At 31.3% G+C, this 24,616-nt stretch overlaps 2 protein-coding genes across 4 annotated transcripts in view; one reads left to right on the top strand and one right to left on the bottom strand.

Annotated features, from left to right (window-relative positions):
• Positions 1-2,097, top strand: part of Larp7 (La related protein 7) — a 53,275-nt gene extending 51,178 nt beyond the window's left edge. For all 3 annotated transcript variants that reach the window (XM_075361008.1, XM_075361009.1, XM_075361010.1), the window contains exon 9: positions 1,881-2,097. In XM_075361008.1, coding sequence (XP_075217123.1) covers positions 1,881-2,023 — 143 coding nt within the window. In that variant the 3' untranslated portion in view covers positions 2,024-2,097. The remainder of the gene's footprint in view (positions 1-1,880) is intronic.
• Positions 2,098-9,481: 7,384 nt separating this feature from the next.
• On the bottom strand, positions 9,482-24,347 carry RNASEK (Ribonuclease kappa). Its single transcript, XM_075361007.1, has 3 exons — positions 24,169-24,347; positions 14,777-14,896; positions 9,482-10,238 (listed from the first exon to the last, which is right to left on the bottom strand). The coding sequence occupies exons 1-3, from the start codon at positions 24,235-24,237 to the stop codon at positions 10,143-10,145; spliced, it is 285 nt and encodes a 94-aa protein (XP_075217122.1). The 5' UTR covers positions 24,238-24,347; the 3' UTR covers positions 9,482-10,142.
• Positions 24,348-24,616: the final 269 nt, after the last annotated feature.

Below are 24,616 nucleotides of genomic sequence, written 5' to 3'. Positions count from 1 at the left end.
CATTTCAGTGCAATTTCATCTGTTCACCAATAGACCAGTAGGCGGCCTTCCCAGCAAAACCTGCAGGGAAGATGGTATCACAAGCCCTTTCCAGACAGTCTGCCAAACATTTAGCCCCATGGTGGTCACATGAACATCTCGGAAGTCAAGTACCTCCGCAAATTTCCCTGGGTACATTTCCTTAGTGCTCCAGCCATGGAGCACTGGCCTTCTGGCCGCTAGAGGTTCTCCTTTTGTGATATTTATAAGTATAGCGTGATGATCACTCCCAGTATAGTCCTCACGCATCCGTCAATCTTGAATCTGGGCCAGCAAAGCTGCGTAGCAAAATTGACATCAGTGATCCCTCCTAAACGTGAGAGCACCCCCATATTAAGACAGTCTAAATCCAGAAGTGAGACTGCCTTGGCTAACAATCTGCCTTGCACGCCCCGGTCCTGCACAACCAAGTGTTAAAATCCCTGGCAATTAATGCTGGCCGTTGGGTTGCAGTATCTCTTGTGAGCATATCTGGCTTCTCCCTAAATCTTTACACACTCATATTAGGGGATAAGTAACAACTGTAGAAATATATACCTCTGACCATCGCCTTGACAAATCCAGTTTTCCTCATTACGTCCCGCACAGGTCAAGGGGTACATGGCCAAATGACTGCTACCCCCATCCTTTGATATAATCCACTCGAGTTGTGAACAGCGAACAAAAATTAAAAATTTTAATTTATTTGCAGCACTTTCATTGGGTGACTGTAAACAACCCGGTCCTCTCTTGGTTCATTTCGCTCTTCTTGTTAATACTTGTAGGACATGTGGTACTACGTGTGTGGTGTCCATCTCTTTACATGTCATACATCTTTATGCTTTCCTACATTTTGTGGCCCGACAGTCCTCCTCTCCACAATTGAAACATGGATTTGCCCTGTTCTTTTTTGCAGCTCTTTGCTGTGCCACAAATTCGAAGAACCGCTAACTTAGTCTTTGTTTGGACACTACCTTCCTTCAACACAGTTGATATTTGTTTAAAAACTCTGGCAGCACCCCTGTCCTCCTTAACTTAAATTTCCATATTCTCCTCACCCTATGGGAGGAGAGGAGAATATCTCTGCTGACGTAGGTACCTTTACTTCCGTTTTAATAATTTTAATAAATTTGCATACGACGTCGGTGGATTTCACAATCAATGTTTCAGTTATGTGTGTAGCTTCTGCATTCTTCCATGAAGTTGGCAGTTTGCCCATGGGCACAATTACATGGTACCTGCACCCATTCTTTCTGCCATTGCATTTAAGTATCTGCTGTGCATATGTAGCAGTGCTCTGCCCATAGATCTGTAACTGAAGCAGACCCAGGCTTCCCCCGCTATTTACTCTTATTTTAGCAAATACCTTGTACCATTTCTAGCATCAACATAAGCCACATGGAATCTATTCCTGACTGGTGCCTCTTCTCCCGCTGTTCTGCCAATAAGCCAGGCCTCCATATTGGCGGCATTACTTCGTCAGTCTTTAACCCATTTTTTTTTTAAACCTCAAACACCACTATTAGGTATTGCTTCAGAGGATGCCTATTATTCTGGCTAGCACTTAGAAAATATTTGCTCGCCTGACTAGTTGAAAAATTTTTAAGATGTGTTTATTCCAAGTCTACTACATCACAATCCTGTTGATGCACGTCAATCAACTTAGAATATTTTCACCTAAGAAAGAGGTTATGTTTTACCTATTTAGCATATAGTAATGAGTAAAAATCAGTACTCCACTAAAATCAATGAATAAGAAGAATGAAGATCAATGAATCACTGAATAAGATAAGATAGAAAATAAGCTTATATAAAAATAAGCTTTTAAAAAAATGAGAGAATTTTCAATTTTTTTGTTGCAGGGAATGAAGAAAAGTCATATTGGAATAAAATAGTTCAAGAAAGAGAAGAGAAGCTAAGTAAAGGTCGCTTAATAAAGAAAGGTAGGGATAAGTTGTTAAAGAAAGCAGAAGAAATGCATGTAAAACATATATGGTTTGACTAAGGTTTAATTCATTTGAACTATGTAATAAGTTTTTGTAAGTTCCAATTTTTATGTAATAAAGTTTTATAATAGTAGTGGTTAGCTTATCTTAAGTCATTATTTATATCTAAACTGGAGAATTAAGTTGTATAGAAATTAGTTATTTTCAAAAAAAAATTTCTTTCCTCTTCCTAGAAATGAAGATAATGTAACAGGTGACCAAAAAGGGTATCGGCACTTTCTTTGATTATTTACTGCGAAATACAGCAGTTGTGGTGGGGGTCAAATTGTAAAGCACTACAAGGAATTTTAGTTGCAATGGAGCCATTTACTGGAGAGCAACACGCTTTTTGTATTCAGAAATTTTACCAAAACAATATTTCTATCATGACAGCACGCCATCATTATCATGCGCATTACCAGTTGCAAGACATTAGCTTATTATCTACCCCTGATGTTTGAAGCTACTTATTCTGCAGTGGTTCTTCTACTGCACAGCCCCAAGGTTATCATATGGGCTGCTACGTCTTCTAATGGCATCATCAGATCGTAATTTTTTTGAGGATCAAAATAAACGAGCACTTACCATTAATACCCAACGATGTGGTGAAATGTTGCATGATTTTCTTGCACCATCTCTACAACAGTTTCAAGACTTCAATTTAGAAACTTGGTTTTAACAATGTGGTGCCATATCTCGATTTGAAGAGTGCATACAATGCAACGGAATATTGTTTTCGGCTCATAAAATTCCATTGTCTATACATTACTTTTTCATAAATAAATGATCACAGAAATTTTAGGTTTTTTATTTATATACAAATCATAGTGCCGATACCTTTATTGATCACCTGTATATTATTTATAATTGAACCATAAAATTAATAAACAATTTATATAAATACATAAATATTTCTTATTATATTATTTTACTTAATATTAAGTTTAAAAACCTCATTTCATTTTACTCTTTGGTTCTCTTTTTCTCTTTGATTCCATAATTAAAAAAAAAACTGTTTCTTATTTAATGTAAAACATTCTCCATTGCAATATCTAGTATGTAATATTCCTCAATGTAGAAATTTCATAAAACAGTATCTGTAAAGTCTTAACAATTGATCCAGTTTCAAATTACACCTTGAAAGGTGAATGATCTTTAATTATGTATTTTAATTTTGTCACTAAAGATTAACTTCAAAAACTACTGATTAAACAATCAACAAAGGCTGTTCAGCAAACTAAAAATGGTGTTCATATCTATAAGGTATAAATTAGGCTATCCTTTCAAGTTCAGTATATAGCCAAACTTTTCCGAGTCACAGCCCCCTTTTTCAATTAAAATTTTTCCATGGCGCCCAACCCTAAGTAAAAGTATGACTACTCGTAAGTAAGAGATAAAAATAAATAAAACTTGTGTATCTCCATTATTTTTTTTGCTTTATTAACATTAAATTAATACTACTTATAAATATCTTGGTTCAATTAATCATGAGGCTTTTACAATATTTCATGGCACCCCTGTGAACAGGCTGTGACTCCCCGGGATGCTGTGGCACACAGTTTGGGAACCACTGGTAAACTTTAGCTTAATTGTAAAAAAGATTTAGAATAATAGCTAGGATACTGGGTCAGATACTGTAGTGCAGTACTGCTGAAATTAATTGGAACACTAGAGAGATTTTGCAATATTTTTTTATTAACAGTCACATAGCAACACTGCAGCATTTCTTGCTAAATATATCCTCAAGATCAGTCAGTGTACATGTAATCTTTATGTTTTTGCTCTATTGTTCACTATATGTTATCAGTTCTTTTTTATAAATATGAATTTTCTCTTAAGTTTTTGCTGCTCTTTTTTTATTAACAAGTTATACACATAGATGCTACACCTTGAAAACACAGCAGGATCATTATTTAACTTGGTATGCAATTATTTCATGAAGAATGTGATTTCTACTCTGGTGAACCAGAGACAGTACTTCGAAGTTAATCCTAACAAATGATGAAAATTGGGAACACCAGCATTGAAATATATACTGCACGATTCAGAAACTACTTCAAAAGTTTAAAAGCATATAAAAATTTATTAAGGTAACTTGCAGATTTGGTTGATGTCTCATTACATAGAAAAACACATTAACTTTGTCGCCCAACATTTAGTTTGGTTCAATATCGTTTCCATTTGTAACATGACATACATCCCTCCTGAAGTCTTCATTTCATACGGTAGCCAGCAAGTTGGGCATTAAGTACAATTATTTACATATGTGCCAAACAGTCGTTAGTAGATTGCCAGTTTCATGTGACACACAATGAGTTAATGTCTTCGAATTATCTGAATCAGATGACTATCTATTGTTGTATGCTTTTAAAATTGTAAAGTCCTTCTTGAATCACCTGTTATATTCATCCTAGAGTAGAATGTGATCTCAAGTCAAATGCAGTTTTCATCAGTTAAAAAGGAAACAGGATAATAAATAAAGCACAATGAAGACAAACTTGAGTTTATAATAGTTGCATTATTGAATTTTTATCAAGATAATTTTACATTGAACTAGAAGTTCACGTGATACTGTTATCACTTGAAATATGTAAAAAGAGACATAACATAATGAGAGTTAATAAATTAACTCTCATTATGATTTTTTTTCATTTATTTACAAAAATTTAATTTTTATTTATTACTTAAATTAATTATCATTGTAGACATTTATCTTATTTGGTTGAAGAACATAAGAAGAGTAAAAATAAACCATCAGTATAATAAATGTGTTCTCTTTTTATAAACAGTGTTGGATATATATGTTTTTAAATTTTCATTAAAAAAAAATGTATTCATTCCTTCATCATTACAGTACAGGGATAGGATTTGAATCTGGTTCCTCTTTACAACATCTATCATAATTTAATTTATGATAGATAAATTATTATACATATCACTTAAAGAAATGTAATTAGGACTTGATGGGCAGTCGCATACTGTCAAAGAACTTGGTAATGATGAACAATGCTGTTTGGTGCTTTCACAACCAAGTTGATTTTAAGCTTCATCTACATCGGCCATGAGATTTAACACTTAAAATAGAGTTGGTATAATTGATCCAAGGTTCATCACTTTTTCATTCATCTTCTTTAGATTTTTAAAGAATTCCTCCTCTGAAAGTAAATAAATTTAAGCTTGTTACAAGTCAGTCTTTATAAGCTCATTTTCTGTAATTTTTACATGATTATTACTCTTAAATGTTTTTACTAAAAGACATTGATTCACACTTTAAATTAGGTTAAGTTTATGCAAACACTTGCCAAACCTTTCAGAAAGTTATATAAAATTACATAATATAGACAATATATACATTATTTAAATTCACTTTAACTTAGGGGAATATTTGGAATGAAATAACAAAAAGAAAACACAAGGAATGTTTACGAGAAAGTAAAAATTAAGAACTACCGGGAATTTTAGAAATTTAAATAGTATGCAACAGTGAATGTAAATTGTATTCATTTGTAAAAATGAATACAAAAAACAATGAAATAGTAAAAAATACTTTAATTTGATCATCCCATAAAAAAAGATTGTATCATTTTAATTTACTTTTTAAATGCCATTTTGTTATTTTATTTACTTTCATGTTAAAAATTAATTTTTTTAAAAATACCTTTACAACCAACCAATAAATAAAAATCTGTTATCAGTAATTAACTACTGTTACGTAAGAAACAACATGTACACCACCTTTAATTTTTTAAATAGTTTTTCAGTATTCATTATTTGATATACATGTCATTGTTTTTATTTAATGATAGAGTGTTATAATTAAATTCAGACATTAGAAAGTTTGTAATTCCACTTCTTAATTGATTAATTCATAATTTTTTTTAAAATCGTCCACAATATCTGATATGATGAAATATTTTGCAATTTATTCAGAATGTTAATATTGTCTATTGATGTTAATATTGAATATCTAGATTCATTACTCTAGCCAGTGAAATAAATAACATTTTACAATAAAATATTAAACTTTTATATTATTTATTTTTCTTTTGTTGCATGTAATCATAGAGATCAGACCAAGAGCCAGTTGGTTATTATATACTATTATCATGTATAACTTAAATGAGAAAGGAGTAAGCATAACTTGTACATACAACTTTTCCACATAAAACAATAATATACTGAAGTTGGTAACATTCTGTTTATTTCAGCAAGTGCATATTTAAATTAAAAATAAAGGATTAGTATGGCATTTTGTATGGTTAGAAGATACAGCAAGGATTTGATACTACAACAGTGTCACAAAATGAGAGGAGTGGGTTGAGTTTTGGATCATTAATACTAGTTAATGAAACTACAAGATGGCAGCACCTGTTCTTTTAGTGTGATATTTTGTTCTTCTGTTTCATTCCAGTGTGCATTACATTTCAGTCACATCTATCCAAAAACATTTACGGCATTTCCAAAAACATTTAAGGCACTCTATCCAAAATTTATTCTTGGATTTCCAAATTTATCACTTTACCTTTGGTCTTTTTTTCAACAGGTGTCTTTTCATTAAAATTTTTATGATATTTTTTTCTTCACCAAAATGATTTTTTTTAATTTGCCAGATTAACTTTTACTAATACGTTTATTAATTTTTCTCTAGTTCTTTTTGTAATATTGCATTTGCAAATAATTTAAAAAAAATTAAGTTATATATGGCCAAAATGGGAATCATGAACAGCAGATCAAAATTTGTAAAGATTTTTAAAATGGGGATAACACAGAAACATAATAACTGAATAAAACTAATTACAAAAGTCAACAAAAAAATAATTTGGAACAGATAAAAGTAGGTGAAGCAAGAAGTAGGTGAGAATGTATTTATGCTGAATCTTAAAATGAAATCAGTTTTTCTTCATCACCCTCAGATTTTTAGTTATGACCCTTTAAAATATTGAAAAACTTCTTAAACAATAGAATACAAAAATAATAGTAATTACAATTAAAAAATTCCTACGTTTATTTTGTAGACATTTATGTTTATCTTAATTTCTTTTTTCTTATTTTCCTTTTGTGTTCAGTGAAGTCTTTTCTTTTTATAATCCAGCAGTAGTCATTCATCATCACAAATTCATCCCATCTGCCTTGATAACATTGTTCCATCTGCAATATATCTCGGTGAAACTTTTCTTCTTGTTCATCGCTGATGTCACCAGAGTTTAAAGGGATAAAGTCCAAATGAGAATGTAAAAAATGAATTTTCAGTAATATTCTGCAGCCTAAATTTTTGTAGTTCACTAAAAGTTCATTTATAAGCGGTTTTCTTTTATTTCCAAGAAAACCAGTAATGGCATCTTTGAATGACTTCCATGCTGCTAGTTCTTTAGGATTCAGTTTGCTGTCAAATATATTTTCACAAATAAATTTTCTTATTTGTGGCCCACTGAATATTCTCTCGTTTAATTTGGCTTCACTTATTATGAAAAAAAAATTTAATTACCTAAACATTTAAAGCTATCTCCATGTTTATCTAATATTTTCACAAAATTCTTCATCAGGCTTAGTTTTACGTGTAGAGGTGGTAAAATAATACGATCTGCTTCGACAAGATAAATATTGATAACATTTTCCTTTCCTTGGATAAACTGATTTCTTTTTGGCCAGTCTTTGACTACTTGGTGTTTATCTATAGCCCGACTATCCCACAAACACAAGAAACACTTATATTTTTAAAGCCATTCTGGAGACCAAGAAGAAGACACCCATCGGGTTGGTCTAGTGGTTAACGCGTCTTCCCAAATCAGCTGCCAGTTATTTTTACACGGATTTGAATACTAGATCGTGGATACCGGTGTTCTTTGGTGGTTGGGTTTCAATTAACCACACATCTCAGGAATGGTCGAACTGAGAATGTACAAGACTACACTTCATTTACACACTCATACATATCATCCTCATTCATCCTCTGAAGAATTATCTAAACTGTAGTTACCGGAAGCTAAACATGAAAAAAAAGAGACCAGGAAGAAGCCCTATCACTTTCAAGTCAGCAATGATTCGCCATAAATGTTCATCATACTTAACAGCTTATAAAATTTTTGGCATACTTTAATATGTTTCTTTCATTCCTACAGTATTCAAAATAATAATAATAAGCAGATTCAGTACTGATTTTCATTGATATTTTTGGAGAATTCTACAGAAACGTAACAAAAAATATTTAGAGAATTTTTACAAGTCCAATTTTTATTCATGGTAAAATTCAAAATTGTTTTAATGAATAAAAATAAACTAGAATATTACAGAAATACTTAATTACTAATCAATTAAGTTTTAATTTATAAATACTTACATTACTTCATACAATTGTTTCACCATGGAGGGCAATAAAACACACACGACTTAACAAATCGTGATGTTCAATAAAAAATACCAAAAGTTGTTCTGTTATAAAAATTTTTCACTAAATTTATGGCATCACTATCAAACAGTCTTTATAATATGTGTTTGATAAAACCACTACCACAATTAAAGAATACAGCAAGTCATCCAAGAGCCGAACTCATACTGAAGAATACTCATTATTTGACTCGCTGACATGTCTATATGTCTGGCTTGACATCATTCGACTGTTTTTTATCAAACATAGGTCTACAGCATGCATCACAATGTAAATCAGATTTGGGTAACCAAGCGTACAGATGTACTAGCTTTGTTCCATGAATCATGGAACATAAGGAGTTGTAACTTAAGAATGTTACATGATGGGTTGTATGTTCATACATATTCAGATTCAGCATGTAAAATACTATATAGAACATCTACTCCCTTTTTAGTCCAAATTTTATGTTGACCAGCGTAATTATCTGTCCTAATAATTATAACTAAAATAGAAATAATAATGATTGATAATGTAATTATAATCAAATCATAAGTAATATAAAGCTGCTATTTCATATGATTAGCTTCATACACAAGCCTCATGATGAGATGATAAGTTGAATGTGACATCATCTTGCCTCTGAGCATTACCTCAATTGCCAACTGTAATCTTATGATTAGCAGTTTAAATTAGATATCTGTACTTAATTTCATCTAAAGAAAATTAGACACATTATGCCAGTATCACTGAACAATCCTATTTTCACAGAGGTGAATTTATGCACAGTTGTTTGGAAGAGCCCATACCAGAAAATCTAACTGATAAAAAACAATTCTGCTGTAGATACATTTTACCTTTTACATAAATTAATTTTACAAAAATTAAATATATTTTTCAACGATGTGTAAAAAAATAGAAAACATTTTTCTGATTAGAATATTCTTTGTTGTGGAGAATTTTTGAGATAGAACAATGGGACATAAATAATTAATCATTTCTTTATGAAATAAAAATAATACTTCTTAATTTATATAACTTAAATTTCAATGCTAAAGGCAGCATCAGGTTAGAAATGTTTAAGGAAAACTTAAACTATGTTGAAAATCAATTTATTTACATTTTTTAAAAATCTATTACATAATTTACAACATGAAAACAATTGTAAGTGTACTTAATATCTCTACAAACAATAACTTTACAATAAATTAATTGTGTAAGATCAATGATTTCACTGAATTTACACAGAATGAGTAGAAAGGATTAACATACAGTGAAAAAAAGGAGGATATAAAAAAATAAACATTATGAAAAGGAATTTAGAAAATAACTTTTTGTTAACATCATATTTAAAATATTATTTTTTGACAAAATAAGAATTCATATTGATAGCTTTGTTATTTGTGAACAGGTAAAAAAGGAATGATTATTCACTAAAAGACTAATATACAATTAAAAATTAATTATTACACATACACCAATATTATATCATAACATTTCATACTTTGATAAACATAAAAACCATTAATGGAATATTTTGTCTTACACAAAAAAAAAAGCTATGGGAGAGTTCCATTTAATAAGTTCCAGAAAAAAAATGACTATACTGATCATAATCTTTTTATCAATGACACTATTTAAAAATAAATAAAGTAGTGTGCTTAATTTTTACATTTCTAAAAACAATGATAAAAATATTACCACAAAAACCTAAGAGAATTAATACTTTATACATTATGAAGGATGACTTATTAATTATAATTTACAACAGATATTTATAATGAAGTACGGCTGTTCATGTAGAATTGATGGCCAGACACTATTAATGTGAAAACATACAGGCAAGCTGCAATCCAGCAGTTATAAGCATTCTGAAATAAAAATAGAAATGAATAAGCAAACAAAGTAAATATTAATAAACACTTGATGCAATAAAATTTGTCAGTAAATAAACATTAAAATTAATTTTAAACATTTTCACTCATAATTTAATCGCAATGTGTTCTTATTTAATGTTACTTAATATTTGCACCATTATAAAAGTTTACTTTCAATGCCAGACAAGGATTAGGTCATGTGACCTGTTACAATCCAACACTGTCAAGATTACCCATAATTTGACTTGCAACATAAGTTTTCAATCACAACAGTTTTGAGCAACAACGCTTTTAAGTATTACTTTAAGTACGATAAGTTGCATACACATATAAGAATGTTTTAAATGATTTCTAACAGTAGGTGGGGTATAAACATAATATTATGAAGACAATAGCTAACTGTTAATTCATTTATATAGGTTCTGACTTGTCAGCAAAGAGGAATCTTCTGAATTATGCAGTCAGTACACCAATATTGTTTAAATGTTCACTGTATATGCAAGTACTATGGATTCATTCCACTGATTTACATTTAGATGTCAAGTGTCTTGGGTCTGTAAATAAATATGCCAAGAAAGTGCGATAATGATCCAGATAACTGCTGTTATGCATGTGGAGATTTACATTTAAGGAACAATGATCAAGTTTAGCCCTACAGTTGGGGATCAAAATGAGAACTGGGTCTCTTACATCTGCTGCTCAACCTGTGAGAAATGTCATGACAGATGCTGATAGGGGTAATCAGCATATAACTTTTGCCATACTGATGGTATAGTATGAACCACAAGGCCATTTTTGTCACTGTTTTTTTCTGTATTCAAAGATATAAATAAATTCAAATACACAGTGGAGTATCTGAATTTACCATTAACTTTAAGGCCAGTGCCTCAAGGTTAGAACTTACCTCTATCGCATCCTCCACACATCTCAACTTCAGTGAGCAGACCCATATGAAAATTTCATACAGTGCTTCTGCTTAGTTTACATAACTTAAAGTTTAATTTAAATTTTATAAAAATAAAAATCATGTTAACTGCAGTAATAATTTATTTCTAAATGGAGGGAAAAGTAACTATGATTGATATGTAACAGTAACTAACTGTACAGAATATTAAAAACATGACAAATATTGCTAATATAAAAAAACATTGCTATCTTAGTACAAAATATTAGTACTGATTCTGGTACTTTTTTCAGCACTAACTTTCAGCACTTTTTTACTTTCTTTTTCATCTGATGCACACTTTGGGATAATTCCCTATCCAGCAATACCATGATTATGGGTATTTGTGTATGGTGTCTTATAAGCGGTGTAAAACAATCGCCTTTTCTTAGTGTATTATCTATATAGAGAGACGGATCAGAATATGAAGTAGCACTGAAGTTTGACATGAGAAGCAAGACGATACTAAATTTGAAGTAGAATCATCATCTTCCTGAGAACTTCATCTATGACTCCAGGTGAATTATGACCTTGTTTGGGATTTGAAAGAAACAAGCCAAGTTTTTAGGATTTAGGCTGAAAGTCTGGGATCTTTTCTATACTGTTATTAACATGTGTTTCTTTGGTAATTGTTAGGAAGAGTTTTAAAATTTATATTCTGAAGAAAATGGTTTAGTGTGTTGTAACAATATTTGTGCTGAATGGACTTCATCATGAACAAAACTACAGAATGGAGACTGTTCACAGATTCTTTGAAAACTAATTTAAAGGTTGTACTCGTGCACAATGGCAATAAATTTCCTTCTATGCCATTAGCATATGTAATTACAATAAAAGAAACTTATGATGATATGAAAATCCTGTTAGAAAAAATTCAATTCAAAAAGTACTGTTTGCAGCTTGGCTGTACTAAATTTTAATCATTTTTGTATGAATGGGACAGCAGGAACAAAGCAAATCATAACAAAAAGGAATGGCCAAAGCATGAAGCACTTACACCTCTTTCTCTTTTGCTGTTTAGTCTCTGGAACCAAAAAGGTATTACTTCAAAGGATGATATATATGAATGTAAATGAAGTGTAGTCTTGTAGTCTCAGATCGACCATTCCTGAGATGTGTGGTTAATTGAAACCCAACCACTAATCCATACGCTTGGACAGAAAAATGTTATACATCCTCTAGTTAATTCTGAAATGATTCCTCAACCTGCCCTGCTTATAAAATTAGGACTTTTCAAAAATTTTGTTAAGGTGATACGAGAAAAATGTACTGGATTTCATTGTTTGAATAAAAAAGTTTATGTTAATGATGCCAAAATGAAGGAAGGAATTTTTGTGGGTTCCCAAATAAGAATTTTGAGTAGATATGAAAGCCAAATTAATATTGTAGTCATTTAAAAGTGTTGTCTGAAATGTTTTAGAAAAACCCTCAACTACTGCGAAAGTATGGATTTATTAGTCATACAAATATATGGGGTGCAAAATCCCCCATAAAATTAATTTCTTGGATTGACACAGAGATTTCTTTCTGAACAATCTTGACACCATAGTACAAGCATAGGGATTGCTTTTAACAGGAAATCTCAGTTACGGAAAACAGTTATCACCGACAATAAGCATGCAAAACTGCTTGTAAATTTTATCAACCATTATTGGGATGTTCAAAATGCAAAACTCATAAGGGAAACTACTATTACTACATTTTAAGCAAGTTGAACAGTGGTTTATGTGGATTAAATTCGTACACTTTCAAAGTTTAGCTACAATCGCAATAAAACAACAGTGGGTGATTGAGAAAATATGTTTACATATTTGAATTCATTATGAAAGTTATATTAAGATCACATATTTTGTTCCCTGTGCTAAATTAGAAATTCAATTTTGTTCCTAGTTAACTGTTATATACAATAACCCTCCCTGTATCAAACTCATATTTCTACACTGTAGAGAAATCATTAAAAGGAGTTATGTTACATTTTTTAAATTAAAATATATATTTGTTTTTTTTAATTTGCTCCTGAAACATTCTAATATCTAAAAAATAAATAAAATTAGGTTAAATTAACAAACACATGTAAAAAGTGTAGGAATGCAAGTTAAATGCAGAGAACCATTTTTCAAACAGATATTGAACTCGAGCAGAGTGGCCATAAAGTCCCTTTTAAGCAATATAATTTTACTGAAAATATAATTTTTAGTTTAAAACACTTTTTGTAGCTGCTGTATAGATTATTTAGAAAAACTTATCATAGGATCATTGGAGTAACTAATTTACTCTGCAGAATGGAAAAAAGGAATCTATATTTATTTAATGAAATGCATTTAAAAAACGTATGGCCTGAACAAATATTTTTGAAAATCTATCTATCTCAAACTGAGTACTGCCTGCCTTTTTTTAAGCCAATCAAAAATAAAATTACTATTGGATAAATTTAAAAAGATTCAATCTGATTAACAACAACAAGTAAGTTTAATTTATCAATTGTTGAACAAAAATATCTATGCTGAAATGAGTTCACAAAAAAGCATTAACCGTGGTTTTGATGGGAGTGAATAACCATCAGAAGATTAATAATAGAATTGTGATTTAAAAAGAGGAGGGTACAACAATTACTGCAAGGGATTTTCCCCAGGTGGATATCCACATTTAAAAATGTATGAAAATTTCAAACCTCAAACTTTTATGTTGATGCTTAAAAATTATTTAAAAAGCATATAATATTTATCCATCCCACAGAGATGAGTGAAGAAATAGTAATCATCTTTTGATAATTTATCTACTCAATGACCATCGGCTGCTAAATTTTAAAGCTGCTTCTTCTGTATACAGCAGAAGGTAATTTATAAATAAAATCTTTTTTTCTTAAAGAGCTGTACATAAAGAATTCTCTACCTTAAAGGAAAACATTGGGGAAAAAACTCTATGAAGTATGTTAATGTAAACAATGTTTTTATAAATGTATTACATTAATATTTATACAAGGTATGTAAATGAATTATTAACTACTACATACTCATAATATTAAAATAATTTTATTACAAATGGCTGTTACTTTTCACTCGTAAATAATTAGTACATATAAAAAAATTACTGCTACTGAAAACAATCATTAAATAAAACCTTCAGCATCTTCAAATCTTTAATAATCACATTGGAAGATCATTTTTATATTTTCTTTTCACAACACATTTTGTTTTACTTTTTCTGTGGAGAATCTTTTCTAGCTTTTTTAAATTTTTTCTCACAGTAATATGTGAAAATAACTGGCAATACAGATCAGAAAGAATGCATTAAAAGAAAAAATAATACAATAATAAGTGATAAAAGAAATTAACAATTTTTTTTCATTCAATTAACCATTTTACAATACACAAACTTACTAAAAAAAAATCATATAACAACTTCAATAATGCAATAAAATTACTATTTATACGTTTAATATTAAACATAGCACACATGTGATAAACTTAATTTTAAAAACAATAGAAATGCAAGCTCTAAAAACACAATTTAAGAGTACTCAAAATTTTTCTGAAATTTTTTTTCTTATTTTTATCTGTATTTTAAGTTGCATAAATAAAATAATTACCAAATTATATCCCTTTTCAGCTGCAACATAAAAGTCATGTGCAGAATCGTAATGTTCATCAATTGGTAAATCTTCAACAAGGGCAACAGCATGCATGTAGTAAAAGAAACCCATTAATACCTGCAACAATTTAAAATAACTATTTATAAACCATCCATAAGGAGCAATGGCTCATGGTAATGAAATCCATAATGGAATTTAAAAAATGTAATTCCCTACTGCACTACTATTATATTATAATAGACAAAAAACAATTTTATTACACATTTGCAGTTAAACTACTGGTTCACATAAAACAAATATAATTTGATAAAACTATATAAAATGCCAAAAAAACAACCATTAGGTATTGCTTCAGAGGATGAGATGAATGATTTGTGTAGCATATATGAAAATGCCATGCCTGACCGGGATTTTAACCCAGGACCTCCAGATGAAAGGCCGAGTTGCTGCCACTCGCGCCATGGAGGCCAAAAGACAATTGGAACAAATCTTCAATGAGCCATTAGAAAACAACAATTTAATTATGAATAGGCCACTGTTTAGCTATAACCAGCCATGGTAGAGCAAGAGATAAAAAAAATTAAAAGGCACTCACTGGATTTATTTTAATTTTATATAATCTAGTTTCAGCCATTCTATAAACAGCTATGTTTTCTAGATTACAGTAGCATGAAAATAATCCGAACATAGATGTTATTTAATAAAAAGTAACTTTATTTTAAAAAAAATCATACCTGTACAATTTGTAAATATCAAGTAATTAATATGTCCTTTATTCTTAATAACTTGATCTACATGATTTGGCATCAATTCAACAAGTGTTTACACATTTTTTGATTTCCATATCATAAAACTATATATTATTGCTTTAATGAGGTCAATTTTTTTTGTATAATTCGTTTTTTGACTACTGTCCAAAGATTTTCAATTGGGTTTAAGTATGGGGAGTTACCTGACCAAGGGAACACTTTGTTTCAGTCTTCAAAAACATTTTTCCATTTTTTTGCTGTATGGCATGGCATCAAATCTTTCTGGAACATTCCATTGCTTTGTGGAAATTTATTTTGAAGTTGTCGCAGCCCTTTCCTTCAGAGTGTTGATATATACAACACCGACTGGAAGTAATGAATAAAGGTCTTCAGATATTAAACAACTCCCAAAACATTTTTTCTGGGGATATTTAACAGATTGTTGGATTTGAGCCAATGATGTATCCTCATTTGATGTTTTTCTAACATATGGAGCCATTTGTTCCTGAACATAAAATTATGATTCATCGCAAAACATTAACATTCTTCCAATCTTCTTTGACTCAATTATCATGTTCTTTGGCCCACAGCCATTATTTTTATATTGGTATTTTAGCTGGCCAACGAGCTTTCCATTCAGTTGCAAGAAGTTAAAGAAATTATCAATATTGTACATAATTTTCACAGTTGTTACATGGAAATCTGTTCCACTGGCTGATAATTCTCGATTTAAGTCCGCAGCAGATAATTTTGCATCAAGTTTACTTTTTCTCACAAATAACCAACTCTGTGTTGTAATAGTTTTCTTTACGGCCATATTTGCCTTGTCTTTGAGATGAAAGGAACCAGTTTCTTTAAATTGTTTTAAAATAGCATTCACTGTCCCTAGTTCAACACACACCCAAAAGCTATCTGTCATTGTGTCATGCTCAGAAAGAAACAAACAATATTCAAACACTTTCTTAGAGCTATGTCCATTTTTGTATATTCGAAACAAAACCAAAAAATATGATTTTATAATAAAAAATGAAATAAGCTTTCACAATACATTACTTATAACATGAAAATTACTATATAACCAAAGAACATTAACCTCACATTACACAGACAACTTAAAGAAGGGTGTGGTCAAGCACAACAAAGATAAACAAAAAAAATGCCATATGTTCAGGTTATTATGCACACTACTGCATCATATCCGGCAATTATTCTGCCATTTGAAAACAGCAGGTCAACTATAAAATGAAGATTAACAAATAAATGTTGTTATGAAACAGAAATTAATGATGTAATTATAAAAGTAATAGTACAAAACCCAAAGGATGTTTGTGAATTGAAGAAATTCATAACTGCCAATGTGTACCAGAGAGTACAATGCTGCAAAGTTGATTTTTTTACACAAAGCTTGTGTATGTGAATATAACAATGGAAATTTCATAGCATATAAAAAAAAATATCACCCTTGACTGGAATAAACTCCTCAAGACCTCGCCATTTGCCATTGAAGTTGGCATTGCATATAAATAAATATGTACTTATAATATTTATTTATACGTAAATAAATCTTTTATTTTGATTGGTAAATAATAATACATTATATGGACCACATCAGTAATGTGTAGGTAACAAGCGGCTTACCTAAAAAAAAAACTAAAAACCAGCATAGATTTAAAAAAAGGAATGTTCAAATATTTACCTGGTCAAGGGAAATCTTGATCAAACAGCATCACAAAATAAGCAAATAATAATAAAATAAAAATAGAATCGTGGTATTAATTATTTTAAACATAAACACATGAAATAATATTAAAGTAAATACATGAAGATGTTAAGTAATAAAATAAATTGCAATTCAGGTTTTAATGAACATTTTTTGAGCACATATTTAAGTAGATTTATGGTACTATAAAAATTTATTAACAATAATATTGTTTCTGAAAAATAAAATTAAATAAATTAATAAAATAAATTGGTGGGAAAATTATTTAGTTGATTTAGCAACTTATTAAAATGACAATGTACACATAATAAGGTCATTTCTCATAAGCCAAAATATTGTGTAGAGTTACATGAAAACAGTTGTGTTACCCAGTTCGTGAGAGGTGGATGTTTAGCAAATGGTGCACATCAAAAATGTAAACACAAAGATAAATTAAATTAATATTTTTAATTAACAAAATAACGACGAACTACATGTTTCATATTTACAGGTGCCAAACAATGATTTGATAAGATGATTTTCATTTCTTAAAAGGTCTAACTTTTGGGGAGAAACTCAAGAGATTATTTACTTAAGGTGGGAAAATAAGTAGACATAATAAGGAGGCAAAAATCTGAAATGTTTATACCAGTGAGTACTTTTTATGCACTTTAAAACCATATAAAATTTATTTTGTTACTCAAAGGGATTGAAAAGTAATAAAGTCAACAAGATCGCTACAAACACTACTCCTTCTAACTGCAAACAATGTACACAAAAATACTGATGTATGTATTTTTTTCAGGTTATAAAAATTACAGCTAAATTCATTAGACTGAATAAATTGATAATTAATAAATAGTCAAGTGCAGAATGATAAATAATAATTATAAATTTATAAACAATTCAAATGCATTATTAACAAGTTGTTCATTTCAATTTTACCTAACTTTATTCCTCCTAATAGAAGTTATGAATAAATCTTGCACTTTTTGATAACAAACTTAAGTAATGTAACTTAGTGCTCCTGCCACCTTTTTATTGAGTAAAACTTAAGTAAGTCCTCATTCATCTTTGGTGTAATATTGTGTCCTACTCCAGTAGTTAACAGAAAAAGCTTTGAAGGTGTGAGAATCTTTAAAATATTTTTCAGTTGAACCCATGTTTGATTATCCCTCAATGATTTCTTGAATGGAGTACCAAGACCCTGCAAATGGAAAAAGTGTATTTGATATTCCTTTTCATTTTCATGTATTTTGACTTCAACGATTTCACCTAACCACCACTTGCCATCGTACACGCAGCAGATATAATTTTTACACTTTGGCTTTGGTAAACCTATAAAGCAATCAGAAACACTAATGTCCTTGTATGCAGACACTAACGTAAATGTTTCTGATTCAGAGGTTGCCCAGATTCTGACTTGTTGGAACATAACTATTAAAGGTTCTTGTTTCTTGAACTGTTGTGATTACCTGATAACTGAAGTATTCTTCAATCTCTTGAACATCTTTATTTGAAAATGTATTTTAAATGTATCTTTATTTGAGCAAAAAATAAATGTTACATTTTTAATATTGTCTTTGCAATAATTGTACATTTCAGAAGGTAAAACAATTTGATTGTTGACTGTCCTTTGAAGGCTTGCTTTAGTCAATCTTTTTTACAATTCCACCAATAACATCAAATGGTAACATGGTATAAGGCAAAAAAAAATTCAGCTGTAATTTAAAAATCTTCTTGATGGTAACACAAATTTATTAAATTTTTGTTTGTTTTTATACTGGACTTTATTTTTCAGAAAAATAAAAAGACTGTTTAACTTGCGGTAACAGTGTTTTTACTTCATTTATAACTTGCTTCCAGAAGCAGAAGAATGATGTAGTAATGTGCTACAAGTACTCACTAATCAAACAGTAACTTTGGGTTTGTAATTTTCCTTCTTTTTTAAAATGTATGAGAAATGGATGTATTGTGGCATAAATGTTTGACCTATGACTGGACTTCATCCTGTATCGCAAAAGGAAAATTTTGAGAGAAGTCTCCAGTTGTAATACATTCACCCTCCAACAAGTTTTCCATTTTAATGTTGAGAAAAATTAGCTTGTTTCTTTGCAACAAAATGATGCCTTTTTAAATTATTTATACTTTCAGTAAGTTTATCTAAGTACTCTTGTAATGTAAGAATTTGAGTAGTTAGTTTGCAATGGTCAACAGAAAGTCACTGTTTGAAGATAATTTCAGACTCAAAATCATCCCAGCTCTCTTGCAGTAATCTGAGCATTTCATTAATGCCTGGACACTTTTCACAGTGACATCATGCATGTTTCATTTTCTATATCACATACCATGGTTGAAAGGAGAATTTTATAATCAATTTCATTTTTAGAGCAGATAAAATGAATTTTACATTTTGGTGGGTATGACACACACAAACAGAGTGAATATCTGACCCACTAACCAGAACACAAAATTTAGATCTTAGATCAGCAAATTTGGAAAAAGAATTTTTAAATTATGATTTTCTTTGAAGGCTGTGTAGAATTCTTTTCAGTTACATAAGATAAGCCTTTTTTGAATATTAATTTTCTTCCCATCACCTTGTCTTACAGAGACACAATCCTTGCCTTACATCATTCTGGTAAAAATCTTGGACACATTTTAATAACATTTTGTATTTTGTTTAAGCACTCTGTACACAGGGCTCTGCTTGGAATTAATTTTAAATTTGGATTGTTTGTTGAAAGTTTCAAAGAGTTTTCGTAACCAATTTAATGCAACCGCTAAATGGGTCAGAGCAACTTTTCCCATTAATATGAAAATATTTATCTAAATATTTGGTTTTATGAAAAGTACAGATATTTTTTGTTTCATAACATCCACTTCTTAAATATATTAATGTTATTTGCTCTTCAGTAAACTTTAAAATATCATGCAATACTGAAGATCTATTGTAAGTCAATTTGTGACATACTGTTTCAGAGTGAATGCCAACTGAACACTCCATAATCTGTTTTTATAAAATTCAAGAGTTCTTACATTAACAATACAGTTAGTATAAATTATAAAACTGCCAACTGCAGCTCACATTGTCTTATTAGTAGTTGGACTGTCTGGCCCGAGGCCAGTGTGAGTGATCATACGCTTATAACCTATGAGATCGCTTACGGTGGCGGTTCAAGAGCTCCAAATTAGGGTCATTATGACCTACGGGGCCTGGATCAGCACAGGCCCCTTGCACCATTGGTGAAGGTGCTCTTAAAATCAGGAAAAGATCAGAGTGAGGTCAGCAGTTATCGACTCATCAGCCTCTTGCCGGTAATCGGCAAGTTGCTTGAAAGACTGGTTGTGGAACGGCTCTGGGAATGCGTCGATAAGAACTCATTTCTAATTCGAGGCCAGTATGGCTTCATGAAAGGGGTTGGCACCAAGGATTGCATCTTAAATGCTCTTGCCGAGGTTGAAAGCGCAGACTGTAAATATATTTTGGCAATTTTTATTGATATAGAGGCAGCATTTCCTTCCTTGTGTTGGAGTTCTGTCCTCTATGAGTTGGAACACCGCAATGTTCCAGCAGCACTGCAGGCCGTAGAACGTGACTACTTGTTGGATCGCACGGCTCTGTTTAAGGATATGCACCTAGTGTGGAAAAATCCATCAACAGGGGAAGCCCGGAGGGCTCCATCCTCGGTCCCTTGCTGTGGAACCTGGTATTTTTGGGAGTGACATTCCCGGAAGGGGTCACGGCCCAGGCTTTCGCCAATGACTGTTACCTGTTAGTTCGTGGTACTTCACGACCGCAGGCGACTTTTGTCAACCACAGAGGGCTGGATGGACATTCAAAATTTAAGGATTTCTGTGCCCAAGACAAAGTTTATGCTTCTCAAGGGTGCAGACAAATTACAATACAGTCATAACCCCCGTATTAAGTATAAAGGTGTGTAATCAGTCGAGTTCGAGTTCATAAGTACCTAGGTGTTTTGTTTGATGAGAGGTTGCTGTTTAGCAACACCATTAAGCAAGTAGCGGCAGACGCCATCTCTGTGATGCACAAGCTTATGAGGATTGCTCAAAAGGATTCCCGCCTGTGGAGGAGGCTTTACAGCCTCGTGATGGAAGCATGGCAGCAAGAATGGCACGCCACGAATACGGGAAGGTACAGATTTATACAGGATTTGGGGCGATGGTATGACTCTCCTTCATTTTTAAGGGCAACGGAAGCCCGAGTGCGTTTCAACCATGTAAATTTAAACTAATATTTGTTTCAGTTCCACCTGGCAGCTGATGAGCTGACGCGGGGAGGTCCAATCAAACAAACACATGATGTTCGATTGGGGGGTTGATGAGCTCTTGGGGAGGGCCAGAACTCAGGCCACCCTGGAACTTACAGGTCAAGGGGAAGATTGGCCACTCACAAGCAGCGAGTCAATGTGGCAAGAGCCGCATTGTTGGACTGTGTGGGAGTTCCTTGATGCGATTGCTTTGTTCAACCAGCATCAGTAGTTTATCTAAGGGAAAAGACTCCTACTACGCTGCTGTAGTTAGCTGAGAGATATGGCTGGCTACCAGCCAGATTAAGGCTCCAAGTGCTTTAATGGTGGACAGGTACTTGCTGGCATTCAGCGGCCTAGGCGTGGCAGCGAATTGCTGTCTTTGACAAGATTAATTAATTACTGATAGTCATATATGTTTTAATAGTTGACAGGGTGCGCCTACCCATTTTAGTGATTTATGACAAGTGGGTGGTGGGACACGCGAGTGGTGTATGGTACCACGCTTATTTCGCTTACCATGCGTTTAGGTTAGCTCTAGAAGCCAGTTAGAACACTGGTCGCTAAACTGTTTCGTGGCTCAGTAGCCGTTTGTGGCACAGACATTTGGTCTTATGCTTTTTGAGGCGACCGAATGGGGTGGTGGTGGGAGAAATGCCAAGCAAACCAATCCTCCTTGGTGGAAACTGCTGATGAAGCAGATATGTTTACACTGTAATACCCGATAGCAAATGAAGCAATCAGAATCAAATTTCACACAAGTAACCCCACCAACTTTAAACATGCATGCGCAGAAGGCAGCATGACAAACAACCATGAAACTTTGTTACTTTGTAACCAATGTAATTTTTCTGAACCAGTGTTATGTGAAACACAAGTACCATACTGATTTACATACAAAAGTATTAACAGGTTAGTACTTAAATAGAGGTTAATAAAGTTTAATTTTTTTTTCAATAATCCTAATTTCTACCTTGTAAGTATAAGTAAAAACAAAGAATTTCTTTGTTTTTCTTTTATAAGGCGAAAGTAAACTGAATTAAAATTTTGAGTGCTGTACCTTAACAATAAGTTAGGTTAAAATTTATTTTCACATTTTTTAATCAATATAACAGAGAGTGAGCAACAGAACAGAATAAAACTTGTGTGCCAAACATAAATGAGAGAGGTCTGGTTTAAATACTGAGAAAAATGTAATATGGAATAGTACTGCTATTTTATTTTTGTAATTTTCCTCTTTTGTTAACAGAGAAAAAACAAAGTGTCAGTACAACTTTAAAAGAAAATAGTCTAACCCATATTGCAAAGCAATAGTCTGTCAAAAAGACAAATAAGATAAGCAAGTTGAGCTTAATGACACCTGGAAATGGAAGTACATGTAAACCGTAGATTTCTTGTAAAAGAAATCTCATAATTTATCACTTTTGGGCATGTAAAGAGCGACAAAATAAAAAAAATATTAAGTTCATAAACATAACTTATATTTCAAAAAATGAGTTAATATTGACTATCAATTATAACACTGCCAAAAACATAGATAAAATAATATTACACTAATAAACAAGAAATTTTTTTTTGTACCAGAATTCTTTTGCTATTATAAATAACAGACCAACTGGTGAATACATCCATAATGCTGCAAAAAAAACTTAATCAATAGACAAATTATAGATACTGTCTGTCTTGCCATCATAATGCACTTTTAGTTTCAATACTGCTGCTACTTCTTATATGCTAACTTATCTGTTGCATGTACTCCACCCTTTTTGTCTCTACTCCTTTAACTTCTATAATCCCTTAATTAACAAATTAATTGAGATTAGAAGATGCCTTTTAATTCATAGCTTACCAACCTAATTAATCTGTATACATGATTCTGCCACAAATCTCTTCATTTTATACTTTATCAAACTGCCTAAGATTTAAATAATCTTCTGTCATATTTTACCTTTTTCTTTTCCATATTGTTCATATTTATTAAGATAAAATAAAATAAAATCTAGGCTAAGGATACAAAATGCCATAGAAATTACCCCTCTTTTAAGACTGTATACATTTAATTTTACAACACTGAGGAATTGTTTTAAATACATATTACTGTTAAATGGAAAAAAATCGGTGGAAATTTTGCAACACACATAACATACAAATGATCTTCAATACATAAACATATAAAAGTAATCCTGCAGGGGAGAAATATTTTCCAAAACAGACAGTAAGCAAGCATATACAGATTATTTACATTGGCCAGTCAGTGAAGATGGCAGAAAATATTTTGTAATAGTTCTTTTAAAACTTTTCAAAGTATAAAATCTTTCGCTTGGTTTGGCATTGAAAAAGTTTATAATTTAAACTTTTATAAGACTGTAAAAACGGCGACAATAAACCTTTTCGATTATAAATGTTAAGTGAAGCTAATCATAAAATGATCCTAGCATTAAAAGTACCAAAATTCCCAACCTACAATATGACTGAAGAAAATTTAAACTTACTTCGGGTAAGGTTTTTAAACTCGAAATTATTTAAGGTATTCACACAAGGAAATAAGAAACAAAAATTGTTCCAAACTATACAATAATGAAAAATTGCTTGAAAAAATAACCACTTATAGTGGGATGTGTTTATTTAATTGTATTTCTGCACTGCAAAGAAATAAACTGAAATTCTTACCAATTGTACAATTCCCCACACACTTATAATTACGCCGCACAAAGACAACTTTGGACCACAAAAAGGCATTATCACAGAATATTGCCAATTCTGACAAAATAACCGAAACACTGTCAAGTAAAACACTCACTACTAGTTAGCCCAGCCCCGTAACTTTATCATGTGATTCGTCAGCTGACTTTAAAGGATGGGCGTTCAATCTGGTTTAAACCACCAAACCGTTAATAACATTTGTAGCAATATTCATCCATTTCTAATCCTAAATATATTATTTTTGCCTTAATAAATTCAATTTTTTCTGAAATTCATTAACTTTTCAGTATCAATATTAATTCAACCAAAGGTAATGGTTTCATTATTTGTCGGCATTTATCCTACTTTTACTATTCAGTTTTATTCTTATGATTTCAATAATGCGATCTTAGGAAGCTATTATTTTTTTCAAATT

Source organism: Lycorma delicatula, chromosome 3, assembly GCF_047948215.1.
Source record: "Lycorma delicatula isolate Av1 chromosome 3, ASM4794821v1, whole genome shotgun sequence".
NCBI classification, from domain to species: domain Eukaryota; kingdom Metazoa; phylum Arthropoda; class Insecta; order Hemiptera; family Fulgoridae; genus Lycorma; species Lycorma delicatula.
Note: the sequence above shows the minus strand (reverse complement) of the source record. Positions and strands in the feature narration are given on the sequence as shown.